General features: G+C 39.2%; 1 protein-coding gene across 18 annotated transcripts in view; it reads right to left on the bottom strand.

The window, feature by feature from the left end:
- The window catches only part of AMMECR1 (AMMECR nuclear protein 1), a 113,757-nt gene that overhangs the window by 63,274 nt on the left and 36,263 nt on the right, over positions 1 to 14,220 (bottom strand). For 14 of the 18 annotated variants that reach the window (XR_005226764.2, XR_005226762.2, XR_005226761.2 and 11 more), the window contains 2 exons: positions 8,949 to 9,059; positions 8,466 to 8,507 (listed from right to left, as the gene is read on the bottom strand). The exons of 2 other annotated variants lie outside the window; for them this stretch is intronic. Coding sequence is in view for 12 of the 16 variants with exons in the window: in XM_037908906.2 (XP_037764834.1) it covers positions 8,466 to 8,507; positions 8,949 to 9,059 (153 nt within the window). In the remaining 4 variants the exon portion in view is untranslated. The remainder of the gene's footprint in view (positions 1 to 8,465; positions 8,508 to 8,948; positions 9,060 to 14,220) is intronic. 2 more of the 18 variants (XM_037908905.2, XM_037908902.2) reach the window with 1 other exon arrangement.

Here is a 14,220-nt window from a genome sequence, read left to right as displayed (position 1 = left end):
GCAACAACCAAGAGACCATCCTCATATTCAGCATATATAAGTACTGTTTAGTTGGTGCAATCCATTCTTTTTCCATCTAGCATCTAAGTTGAGGGGAAACTCCCCCCCCCTCCCCGTGCCTCTAAAGAGACAGGCATTTAATCACTGAGAACAAGCTGAAAAACAGGCATAAATACTCCCATGAGAAGCAGCAAATAACATCCATGCCACTCTGGTGCCAGAGCCAGACTAAACCAGTGTCCCAACATGCACCAAACCCTTCTGTCTCATTCAAAAAATCCTTACACTCAGCTGCTTTGAGACCAGTTCCATTTATGCCACTAGCTTCATAAGCCAATGTATAGTAATGTCTTGTACTTTCCAGCCCCTGCCCTTAGACTGTGATGGGATAGGGAACTTCTCTGGCACAGTTCTATTGCACAACACCAAATACATTCACAGTGCTTTATAAATCAACAAGCCACGAAAACTCTGCATTGAAAGTAACTCCCATTCCAAAAGATTTGAGGAAATTTTAAGTGACACAAAGCTCAAGTGAGTTATTTGAGAAAAATATGGATTAGCAACAGTGATCCAGTTTGGCAACTGAAGGGAGATAGTTATTGTGATGAAGTTTAGTGTTTTAGTCATCTCTTGGGGGGGGGGGGGGGCGAGGGAAGAGAATCACTTGGAAACCAGTAATTCAAGTTTCAACTTCTCACCCCCCCCCACAATCTTAGGTTAGGATGTCTGACAGAGCCAAAAGATTGTCCCAACTCAATTGGCCTTCTGGCTTTGAAGCAAAAAGATATGCACTAGCTTCCTAGTGTGGTGGAAGGAAACTGTATAGAAAGAACTTGAAATGCCATAAAAGCATCATGGGAAAGGACTGGAGTCCCAACCTGCACAGCTCCTCCCAGACACCACTCTGGAAAGACTGAGTGATCACTGGATGTTCCAAGTTACCCATGAACACACATTCAATGGAGAACTCCAACACCATCTCATATCACTGCTCAGCACAAATAAGAATCAATCAGCACTAAGTACTTCCAACTTTTCTGTAAGCATGAATTCTATAATAAGCACACATGGTTCCAATTCCTGTTTTCCATACCTCTGTTATATTTCAGCTATCATTCTTAAAGTCAGAGTAAAACTTCTTAATCCCCCCAATATTGATAATACTGCCTTAGTTATAGAAAATCATACCAGATGAGAGAGATTAACAGTTATGCTGAGCTGCATCTGAAAAAAGATGGTTTTGACTGTCCTGACGTATATTTAGTGAAGAGAAAACACAAGTAGAAATCTTCATTGGGCCACACGTTGAACCAAGCCACTTCTATAACTTATACCAATTGCAAAATTCCACTTTTCTAGACATTTTAAAATACTGAACTCTCCAAATAAGTCTCTCACATAGGTCAGTAATATATTCACCTTTACATACCTATATGCATAAGTAGTCTGGTTCTCTGTATGGATGGTAGAACAGTGATCTGTTTTCTCAAAAACCTTAAGGTTTTATTCCTTCCTTTTCCAGTAAAATTCAAAATAATTTAAATATTATCCTTTTTATTTGTAATGTTTTTTCTTTGATTTCTTGCAGGAAGACTTTCATCCACTGTTTAGGCACTAGGGTCTAGCCAGGCTTCCTCAGAATGAACAAACCAATCTTAGAGTCTATACTGTCTTATGCCGTAGTCCCTTTTTAAAAAGTAAGAGCTCTTAATTGATTTTTACAGTAAGTTTTCTGTTTCTCTATGGCAATGTTACTTTTTAAATTAAGTAAAAGATCTTTTTAAAAAGAGATACAGGAAAGCCTTTGCAAAGCAATGTTAACTTTACCTACCCAAAATTCTCTCTAACTTCAAGGCACTCAAGAAGTGCAAGAATCCTTAGCTCCCAGTGAAAAGAATGCTACAGCTTCTTCAGGAGATGAAAAAGCATTTTCCCCCATATTCAAACAAGGTATTAATCCAAATACTGATGTCTGCCACTTAAGCAAAACTGCTGCAAAAACCAATGTGTAAGAGACCCTCAACTAAATTATTTGATGTGCCACACCCCATGCATTGTTTGCTCTTTAATGACACACACCAAGATTTCACTTACATTATTTTAGAAACTTTGATAGACAAGCATTTAATTAAAAATTTAAGCAAAGTCATTTTACTTTTATTAAAGACAGCTTATTCTTTAATTCTGCCTTCTGAGGAAATATATAATGGTTTAATGCGAGCAATAATTTTTTGGAAATGGTGGCATGCACACTATTCCATAGTAATAACACAATCATATTGAATAGACTGAGTCATAGGCAATAACTAGCCTCAGTTGGATAAGTTAATGTTTCTATGCCTTATTTAAATCTAAATTATTTGTTCTGTTGGTTTATATCACAATCCAACTTATTACTAAAGTGAATTCAAGCTACATATGGTAGGCCTAAACTTTTGTCTTGAAGTGGTCCTATTTATAAAGTTCATAGCTAAAATATTTCTTGGTTCAAAGATTTTTAGAAACATGAGTTATTGCCAAGTCTCAGTAAAGTCAGCCTTGCACACAGGTCAGCATGTCTGTATTACAGAGCACGTATGGACTTGCCTAATTGCTAGATCATAGTCTGTGCCTAGACAGACATACTTTCAATCCCAGAACAATAGTTTTGTCAGTTATGACCTTACCATTACTTAAATGTAGTTGTGTTAGGTATTTTAAAAAAAAAGAACAGTGCTAATCTCACTGCTTCACTTCACACTTTAGTGTAAGTGGTGAGACCCAATTATGTTTTTGAAAGGAAGCAAATGGTTTCCTACTTTGCCAATAAAAGATCTCTGGAGGTGTTCACTGATGTTTCTAATGTCTTGTAAAGCAAGCCCTACTGCCTCAAACATGCCAATACTCTGGCCTCATTTTCCTTGAATAGTTTAAGTAATGTATTGACCATTCTGTACAATCAGTAGCAATCCCTAGCAAGATATTAATAGAACATGATAAATTTTGTTACATCTACTTAATGATAGTAAACACTCATTAAAAATGTTGAACAAAAACAGGTACCCCCTCTCTTATACAGAGATCTCACATGCACAAAGTAGTTTAACTTAAGATAATTAAGAGTAGGGAACACAACATAAATTTGGAGGAACAAGCAAGAATGAATGTAGCATCAGATTATATAAAGTACACTGCTTTCAATAATTTATGAAGAAAACATCAACAGATCTTTACATTTAAAGACTACATAACTATTAACATAACCAACACGAAAGGGAAAAAAGCTGGTTTACAGTATATACTGTGAACCTAAACAAATTTCTATTGAACTCAAAATTAGCTTGCCTATGGCAGACTATTTTGGAAACAAACTGTCAGAACTGCTTAAGTCACGAATTTAAGAGCCCCATTCCTTACTATGCTTGACAAAGTAACCTGTAGTACTCCTCTCCCATTTATTCACTTTTATTCAAATGTAATCATTAAATTGGAAACTCGGATTTCATTTCATGAACTGGCAGGGTCTAGAATACGCAGAGATGATGAACTCTGCTTTGTGCAGGAAAAAATGAACCCTATGGAGCTCAAACTGCTCAGGAGTAACAAAAAAAGTTGACACTGAATGAAACTCATTTCAACTCTGTAAGCTGAAGTCAGTCACAGCTACCTTGGCTATCCTTTGTGTGTTAATCATTTCATCAGTTATGTTGTGGACTGGTAGAGCCCTGAACCTAGCATGGAGCTTAGGTGTGGTGAAAGAGAATAAAGATGTATAAAGCCATAGGGAGTAATACATGGAAATGGTCGTGTGGAGTTAGTGTGAAGAAGGGTGGTCCAAGAACTGAAGAGATATAATGGAAGTTGTATGTTAATCTATATATTGACCTTAAAATATAAACAAAAAAAAGCTAAAGTTCAACTGGGGGGTGGGAGGGGGTGAGCAGAACACAAATATACATCTATGAAACTTGCTAGATCACAGTGAATGGGGATTCAAGTTATCAATCATCCAAGTGTTTGTAATATGAAAAAATAGCTCATACACTCAAATGTTTAGTTTCCTGTCAGAGTGGGAGAAGAGAACTGATATTTTTCATTGGGGGGGGGGGGGGGTTGGAAGGGGATGAAGGAGAAAAGAATTTAGTGTTTTGTTTTTTTAATTATCAATTAAACTATCGGGAGATGTATGCCAATTGTTGACTTTACTGGTGTCCTAAAACTCAAATATATCTTCCTCTAAAATTTAAGTTTTAAGGGGAGAGAATTGTGTAGCACTTCCCCCTTCCTTGCATTTTCTAGCTAGAGTCCTAACTCCCTCCTTTTATTCCTGTCCTCCCACAGACAACATTGAGGGGAGGAATGTTGAACATGCCTCCTCTAGACCCAGCAGATACTACTCTCAGCTGGAGATGGTTAGTGGAGAACGTAAGATACACCTTTCATTCAGAGAACAAGTGCACTGTGTGCACTCCCAGGTCCCTGCTGGTACTAGGCATAAAAACTACAATGCGGATGTGCAGATTGTAGCCCACCAGGCCAGTCCACTTCAGGTTTGTGGGCTTCCAAAATCAACTTTTTTTACTGCTCTTCTCTCTCCCCTTCTGTCACAGAATCAACCTTCCTTTGTCTGCCTCTCCTCACTAGCTGCCTTCCCAGGAATATACCCAAGTTATGATACACATTGGAGGAACAGTGAGTGTGAAACTGATGTCATTATAGTTTTATGCCACTGCTCCTGCTAGATCAAGAAGAAATTGTTTTGTACTCTGCTAGCTTAATCTGCCTTTCAGCTATGGTCTGACTCAAGTGGGAAATATACAGTGAATTATAACCACGTTAACAGGTAACTAAAGGATTACTAGCAAATAAAAACAAATTTATTTTATTGAGCACCTCAACTGTAAGTCTTCACTGCCAAAACCTAAGTCTTACTGCTGAACAGAATACATGAAAAAGTTTGTCAACCTGTTCTGAAATGGTGTAGTAACCTGCTTCCAAGTTCAGTGTATTTTCTTGATGAAGCTGCAAAACACAAGGTAATTTTTCATAATCTGGATTGATTTATTTTATACGTTCAGGTGGATACTCAGTTCATACAATCAGTCTGAAGGACTGTTTTTCCATGGTATAGTTCTTAAATTCTATAATATTAAATACTGCAATGCCTTTGAAAAAGGTTAGATTTATTTTTACCCAGTGAGCTTTTTGCCAAACTCATGTCAATCACTACATTCAAACTTTTACTCAGACTCAAAGGCCAGAAGGGACCATCATGATCATCTAGTACAGTGGTTCTCAACCTGCACCCTGTGGACTGCTTGCGGCTCAATCAGCACAGAGTTGTGGCCCATGTGACATTCTCAGGGCTATGCTGGTAGGATTGGATGCAGCCCACATAACGCATTGTGGGCTGCATATGCAGCCCATGATGGTAAATAGGTTGAGAACGGCTGATCTAGTCTGACCTCCTGCACGTTGCAGGCCGCAGAACCTCGCCCACCCACTTCTCTCATGAAGTCCTGCAATAACTCACTTCCTTCCCCCTCCCACAGTTTTATGTATCTGTAAAGAAAATTGAATTCTACAAAACAGATTTAATTAGAAATGCATTACTAACTTTTTAAACTATGGGTATTCTCATCCCTTCCTCACGACTTGGGCAGATGCATCCAATTAATGATGAGTCATTCAACATCAGAAATTTCCTGTTCAGAGCATGCTGGCAATACCACTAATAACCTACATTGCTCAAAATGCAGAACAACTCATTTTCTATCATATTACTACCTTTTTTTTGGGGGGGGGGTCTAAGACTGTAAAAGATGGTTTCCAGACTTGTGGGCTTGGCTTCCAAGAAGGGTAGGGTGGGAGAGAAAGCTACTCATTTTGGATTGCCAGATCCACTATCCTTACTTTTTTTAAAAGAAATTTAAATTACTGTGAAGAGTGGAGGGAATTTGCGATCACCTGCAGAACCAATGAAGTCTGATATCCTGATGTGCCTAATATTACTGACATTTTTATCTCAGCCCAATATGAAAGAAATCTACTATACCTTGATTAGCACAAGGGTGTTCTAACTCACTCCTTGAAACCACAGCCAACTGACATACTAGAAAAGTTAGCCTCTTAGTATGGTGAGTACCTTGGAATTCCTAATTCCAAGTTTTGAAAATCTAAGTCCAGCCTTTAAGAGGATTTCAATCATCTGATGAGAGTGCTTCCTTAGTCTTTAGTTAGAAAGGTCTGTGGATGCTGAAGGGCTCTGAAAAATCCATGTCAATCCACAGTCTGGAAGTTACTAAAAGGCTTAGAATGAATCAAGAAGGCATCTTTTGCAAGAGCTTCCTTTTTTCTAAAACAGCTGAATAAGATGTCTTGAAGGCAACATGTGATCAAGGTCAGGAGCAGCTTAGCCTGCAACTTTGTTCTTTGACTATTTTGATAAAGTTCCATTCTCGGGTGCTGATGGCCCATTCATGAGCAGTCTGCCCGGTGGATTAGTTTGCCTCCAAAGCATTTTCACTAATTTTTCTTTGCTTTTGGGAACTTTCTTTTATCTTCCTCAAGAACGTCATAGCCCACATACTGTTTAACAAATCAGAACATCCTAGTTTCGAGTCCCTCCTAGTGGGGCTTGTGAAGCCTCAAGTCATAAAAGCTGATGGCCATTTGAAACTCTTCTGGTCTGGTTCTCCAAGTTTCTTTCTGGAAAGTTACCTTGTGTAAAAGGCTGAGAGCTGCTTCCCTGATAATTTCACTCTTTCCCTCACTTTTTGGAGATAAAAGAAACTTGTCTGGAAAATGCAGATAATCCACTCAAAGTTTTTCTTCTTTCTAAACATCTGCTGAACAGAAAGTCGCCACCACAACCACAATCTCATGCTAGCCAATGCAAATCAATAGTCTCTCTCCACATATGTGCCATCAAATTTCAGAAACCCTGTAATTTACTCAGAATCCCAGTGCTCATACCTAGAATGTTTCTACCATACTGAAAGCTGTTTAAAAACCAATACAAGTTTGAGAGATTTCCTGTAAAAATAATGGGGGATTCCAGTAGAACCAGTAAAGATTTTCAAACAAGTAGTAAAAATTAAGTATGCTCACTGTATTACAAAATAGGTTGGCTTTTAGGTCTTGAGATATAAGGTTTCCCTTCATGTGGAAAAATACTGAGCTGTAATCACATTCTCCTGTGCTGAAGCTTGATAGCATCTTCCTATTAAAACCTCTTTCTAGATAGCTTAGTGTAAATTTCTGTATTAGCTGTCCATTTAAATGGTGCATTTAAGCTATTTTAATGCCCTTACGTTAGGTGCCACTTTTCATATTTTTGTTACCCTTTCCAACTTCAGAATTTGGGATGTAATGATAAGGGTCTTCCAAGTATCTTCTAAATCACACAAGAGTACCGTGCCACGCAACTCCTGGACAATGAAAGAATGACTGACACTGCAGTTAACTTGCATGTATTAAACACTCTTCCATGGATTCTCTTAAGATTAGATAACCTGGCCTCTTCACATCAACTTCCACAGGTTTACCAATTCCATAGTATTTACAGTATTCCAAGTGCCTTCTCATATTTTCTCTTTGTTTTATTGTTTGCCATTAGACTTCACTTCTCTGTTCTGACTTCTTCATCCTAGCCTCTGATGGAGGTTTTCTGCACAAACCTGCAACACCTGACCCAAAACAGCAGAACAGACTTTTAGACTTTAAGCGCTTTGGAAGCTTTTCACTGTCTGTACAGTTCCTAGTATGATGGATCCTTAACTTCCTTTAGAACTCTAGGCACAATGTTATACAAATACTACTACTAATAATGTATAATATATTTTACAAGTCATGTTTTACTGATCTTTTTTGATTGCAGAGTCTTAAAGCATAGCCAGAGATGTTCCAGGTATTATAACTGATACAATGAAGACAGCTAGGTTTTCTCCAAGTTTGAGGCACTCAAGCAAATGAATAGTTGAGCTGCTTCATGCATGTGCCTGCTAAGCCTGAAGTAGCCTCAGGATTTTATTAGCTTAATCATTCACCGAGAGAGAGAGACATGATTATACTCCATTATGTCAATGGTTAATATTAGCAGTGTGGGGTTTTAACAATAGAGGAAGATCCAGCACCAGAAGCAAGTCCCCAAACGCAAGTGGTCTAGAAATACCAAGTAATAGGGATGGGATGGTAACCATCCTAGAAGTCTACATGCACCAGAATATATTTTCCATTTTGAAGCACTACAAAGCGGTACATTGAATTGTAATAGAAATTTTAACAGCAATCCCACCCACCCTTTAGAGAACCTAAAATCACAATAATCAGAGGAAACCAAGTACAATGCCTACTTATAGCTCTAGTGATGTATTTTTTTTTTCACCCTATGCAAAAGGAAAAGAAACACTAAGGTGAATGATTTTGGGTGTGGGTCAAAAATAAAGGATTATGCTGTCAGGGAAGTGAGAATTATCACTTACCTCCCTAGTCCAGAAGTTTCCCACTCAGGGGCTGGGATGTATCTGAAGAGTAACATGTAATGGAAATTTGTAGGATTAAAATAACTGCAGCTGATTGGAAGCACCCGATGGAGAAGAGGTGAGAATACCTGCTGTTTTAGACCTGTGAATATGATAATCCCCAAAACTGACTTTCTGGTCTTCTGCCCTCAAGTTAACTATTAAGATCAAAAGTTGTCTATCCTCTGGGGGAAAACTACTATGAGTCAGTTACAGTAAGTTGCTGGAAAACCGTATTTTAGACAAAAGAATCCCGCTATGGATTTAATTGAAGCTATTAACACCACAGTACCAGTGGTCACAGAGAAATTTAGATGGTGTTTAAGGGGTTAAAAATTTTGGCTGACAAGTTCAGAAACAAATCACAAAATTCAGGTTCTGTTTTGATTCCCCTATTTAAAATATTTAAGTGCAGACGTTGAAACAACAAAAACCAAATCTTACCTAGTAAGTGTGTACTCCCTGAGTCCTGAATGCAGGTTCATGGCTGAAAAAGTACCTATGCATCCACGTAATCGTTTATCTCGACCAATCTTCCACGTTACAAATAGCGGGCTGTGTTAGGGAGGAAGAAAAGGCATGTGTGACTGCAGAATTCTTACAAGTGTTACAATACTGATAGTCAAAGTAGTATTTCAATAACATAATATTTCTCTGTTGCAAGACTGAACAAAGCCTACAAATTATCTGCTTCTGCACTGGCCATGGTATTTGGAAGCCTGTTTTACTATTTGTTTGTCTACTGTAGAAAGGCCCATGTCATTCAGATACAAATGCTGGAAACTAGACTAGTCTCTAGCTACAATACTCAATAGCCAGAGAAGCAAATCTTTTGCTAGCTGACATGATGCATTTTGTATGTTTGCTTATATTCCATTAGACTCTCCCCAGAAGCAAAGAAATCTTCCCTCAGACATCTTTGCTATAGAAGGACAGTTCTTATGAGACCTCCACAGAACAAAGGATAATATCGCATTCATACTAGTCATACAGAAAATCCTTGCTCTTTTTTAATTGTGAGCTGAGCACTAACAGAATCCCCCATAAGGCAGGCAAAAGGCATTTAAGGACAGATCCTATCTAGATTTTAAAATATAAGCCTGTACAAAGGAAATTTTCTCCACTATGGCCAAGTCTCTCTTGGCGACTAGCCTAGCTTCTGAAAGATGATAATCAGTAGTGCAAAGGCCAGAGTGGTATCTTCTCTGTAAACAGCCTAATTCAGCAGCCAGCTCTTTTTTTTTTTTTTTTTCTGAGCTCAACATAAATCTTAATCTGTGCATGTGTAACAATTTTGCTAATTCACCCCCCCCTTCTCAAAAAACCCTACTCTAATTAAGTGAGCAGTAAGATTTTGTAAGGTTGGTCTAAACCTCTCAGTCCCACTTTCACCATTCAGAAACTTCAAAGAATACCAGGAAAATTTAAGCTTCAATTATTATTTTGTTTTAAAGCAAGCCTCACTCAGGGGAAACATGGATTACTGACTCCTACCAATAACACTAAACCACTTTAGTGGTGACCTGTGCATACACTCATGCGTGTGCAGGCCATTTGAAGTCAATGGACATACTCGGATGTTCACAAAGTTAAGCACAAGTGCCTATAGGACTGGGGCCTTGGTCTTACTCACCTCAATTTGTGGGGCCGTGGGACAGATTATATTAAGTCAATGTGTGACAATGAACTCAGCTTCTTAAACATTAACATTTAGATAATCTGATTTAATAGGATAATGTCAAATAGTTTAGGGCCAAAACATACATTAGTTTTGTTAAACATAAAGATCAGCAGAATTTTTTTATTTAATGGAAAAAAAGAATTTGGCTCTAAGCTTTCCCCTACAGTGAATGCAGCCCCAAACATTACAACATTGTGCCAGTGCATGAGAGCCAGAAAATTACATTGACTTGGAATTTTCTAGTCCAGCGGTTCTCAAACTGTGGGTCAGGACCCCAAAGGGGGTTGCAACCCCATTAAAATGCGGTCACCAGGGCCAGCATTAGACTTGCTGGGATGCAGGGCTGAAGTTGAAGCCCAAGCTCCGCCTGTACCCAGGGCAGTAGGGCTCTGGCTCCGCCCCCACCCCCAGGGTCATGTAGTAATTTTGTTGTCAGAATGAAGTTTGTGAACCGCTGTTCTAGTCCACTCATAGCCAAGATGGAACATAGCAGTCAAATGCAAAAAAGGATAAATGATTAAAAACTTTTTAAAAAAATTTAAGATATTGAAGGTATTAATGCAGGTAAGGCATGTTTTAATGAAAACTGAACCTAGTTCATCTTTGAGCAAAATAATTTACATGTCAAAATCTAAATATTTTTGCAATTCTTTCTGCTTCCACAAGCTAGAGCATTACATTCATATGGCCTAGACTGAACACTTCTCAAACTGTAGTCTATTGGTTGAGACATCACCTGGTTCTAGCACTTATTCTATCCTCCCTGCTTTCACCAAGGGGCCAGGGAAGCAGAAAACTTGACTCAAGTTGGTAGACTGAACTTGGGGAGTGTCAGCATTTGGAGCAGGGATAAAGTGGGGGGTGGTGGTGTGAGGGAAATAAGGAATACCACAGGTGGGCAAGGAAGTAAAAACAACTACGGCCAGGGATTCCAGCAGGCAAGCAAACAGAGAAGCAAGAAGTGCATGATGGAGGGGACAGGAGGATTCACGAAGTACACCAGAGAGAGGCTATGGGCACTGAACAAATTGGCAAGTTGAGACAGAGGGGAAAAAAGCAGTCTCTCTGGGACAGTAGATGGGGTGTCTGGATGGGGGAAGGAGTCTGGACACTAGCAGAACTAAGCCCCGGGGAGCCAGAGCAGGTGGAGTTGTAGGCAGAGGGAGAGGAAAGTTCATGTAGTTCCTGGATCCCCAGTCCCCTGAAATCTGCAGGGTTGTAATTCAAGTCCTACAGAGTTCTTGAGATGAACAGCCTCAGCTGGGAGTTCCAGAATGCCGAGGAGATGGGGGTGGGAGGGAAAAGAAAAGCAGGAGGAGTCTACTGCATTTTCTGTTAAAAGCAAACAAATTACTATTTCGTGAAATACAAATAAGAAGGTACAAATATCAGTCCTTCAGACATGTCCTTGTTTTAGTCTTTCCTATAAGCAATTTGTCACATGGATGACTGATCACAATGGGGTCATAATTAGGGGGGGAGATATACACAAGAAAAATTGTGTACCTCTGGTCTAAACCCTGACTGTTCATCTCAAGTAAAATCTGGCTTCACATTTCAGGGAAAGTCTCTGTTCACAGACAATTGTGGCAAAAGATGTGTGCCATACTTGGCATCAAGACTTTGAAAGCATTGTATAAAATCTGCTACAGTAAGGCATGCATCTATCTCTTTCTACATCTGTCTAGAGCTCAGTTAGCAGGCAGGCATTATGGCACCATGACCTTCATCCAGTCTAACAATATCCTGGAGAAATAAATCCTCTGAATAAATACATCTAAACCAGCTGCTACTGCCTCATGAACGTTTGGGTATGCTGCACTGATTTTTCTACTCAAAATGTCCTTTGATTGGTCATTCCTCCCGCCTCCTCCTTCCCCCGGTTACCAAGGCAAGTCTGGCACAAGCCACCACTGCCGAGTCTACCTGGTTTTGCACTGATTTTTCTATCAAAAATATCCTGAGGTGGTCACTGCCTTCTAAGAATGGAGGAATGTCTCACATTAGATTAATCTACTGGGTTTGAGAGTCAGGAGATTACAAAGTGAATGCACCAGCTCCTATGTTTCTCTAAAGAAACAAGCAAGATTAATAAATCTTATATGGGTCCAGGTATAGCTCTGAAATGGCTGCATCAAAAGAGACAGCAACAACAAATCTGTTTTGACATCAGCTGAGAATGAAGCTAGATAACCCTGGGAATACTGCACCACAAACTTTTTAAATTATGAGCTTTGAAAACCTTCTTGTACTCTCCTTTCACTTTCCATATCAAACTATCTTTCTTTGAGGGACTAGTCAGATGAAACCCCAGAAGCTTCTCCTCTTTTGCAAGAGAGTCACCTCTCCCTTGCCACCTTTCCTCTCCAAGCCCTAAAATATTTCAAAAACCTCAAGGTATTTCAATTTTGAAGCAGTCTAAGAACCAACAATTAGAGGGCCTTTTCTTATGGTATGAAGATCATAGTTCATGAGACCATGAAAATATACAAAGTGCCTTTGAAGATGCAAGACCACCTTGGGATTGTAAAATGGCAGGTGGCAGCAATTGTCCTATTTAATATGACCAGTTTAGAGGGTGGCAGAGTCTGCCATTAGTGTCCCTCCAATCACATGGCAAACTCTGAGGAGAGATCATGGAACCTAGATAATCCCTTACTTTCAGAGATGAGCGAGTTATCATACCAATTTTTGGAAACTAATCAGTTACAATGTTCTTGTGAGTCTGGGGCCATGTCAGGTCCTCCCTCCCCCCCCCCCAATAATTCGGTCACTGCAAAGCTGAATGGGCCCTGAAACTTTACATGCTGATGACTTTCAGAGCACTAAACAAGGTGATCTGCCCCCGGTGGAACCTTGTGACTCTCCTTTATTAGACTGGAAGAGTTCACCTTCTTCTAGTGATGATGAACTGAGGAGGCAGTTTAAGATGTCTCTTACTTTGTATTTTATTAATTTGCTTTTTGATAAGCTTGAAAAGGAGGTAGACAGATCTTTGCTTTTTTTGCTCTTTTCAAAGATTTTTAAGGCCAGAGGGACCACTGAGGTCATCTAGTCTGACCTCCTTTCTAACACAGGACATAGTATTTCACCCAATTACCGCTGTATTGAGACCAATAACTTGTCTGACTATAGCATACCTTCCAGAAAGGCATCTAGCCTTGATCTGAAGATACCAAGGAAACTGTTCAATTGTGATGGTGCTCAAAACAATCTCCCCTTGCTAGGATAAGTCTGAAATAATATTCTAACTGGAGCTCATCACTGTTTTCTTACCCTTTTTGTCTCAGGTTAGAGATTTATTAGCAGTATTATACTAAATTATAGTGTATGGAAGTTAGAATTCAGATGCAAATATACTGGTTTACTCAAATACTTTGTTCTGAGTTATCTTTTTCAATCCAAGTGGGGATTCCTTCTAGAATTAACTGATATGGCTGCTTTAAAGGGTTAGGGGAAGCCTGTAAATAAACTACTGCTGAATGTCAAAGGGGTTAATGGACCCCTGCAGGGTCACTGACAGAAGTAAATAGATAGGAAGGGCTCAAGATACATTCATTCTACGATGAGAGTTCAAATTTGAATCTGGATGCATAGCTACGTTCTAGTTCCATCACAAATTGTCAGGCTAAATGGGAGAATTATTGGTTAAAGTTTAATAGGCCAACTAATGCAGGTGGTCAGACTAGATTGCCATCCTGGCCTTAATCTCTGAATCTATTAAGTCCTTGCCTGCTATTAAGACCCCTTACAGCAAACAGATAGTACAGAAAAACTAATGTAAACTAAACAAATACAGGAAAAGGATACCAGCTTCACTACTCTCTACAACATCCATCTGCTTTTTACCAGTTAAATTGTAGATTTGGCTTCCCTTTGTTTGCATGTTTCAGAGTAGCAGCCGTGTTAGTCTGTATTTGCAAAAAGAAAAGGAGTACTTGTGGCACCTTAGAGACTAACCAATTTATTTGAGCATAAGCTTTCGTGAGCTACAGCTCACTTCATCCGATGAAGTGAGCTGTAGCTCACGAAAGC

This window comes from Chelonia mydas, chromosome 9 (assembly GCF_015237465.2).
Source record: "Chelonia mydas isolate rCheMyd1 chromosome 9, rCheMyd1.pri.v2, whole genome shotgun sequence".
Taxonomy (NCBI): Eukaryota; Metazoa; Chordata; order Testudines; family Cheloniidae; genus Chelonia; species Chelonia mydas.
The sequence above is the reverse complement of the archived record's forward strand: the minus strand, read 5'-3'. Positions and strand labels throughout refer to the sequence as shown.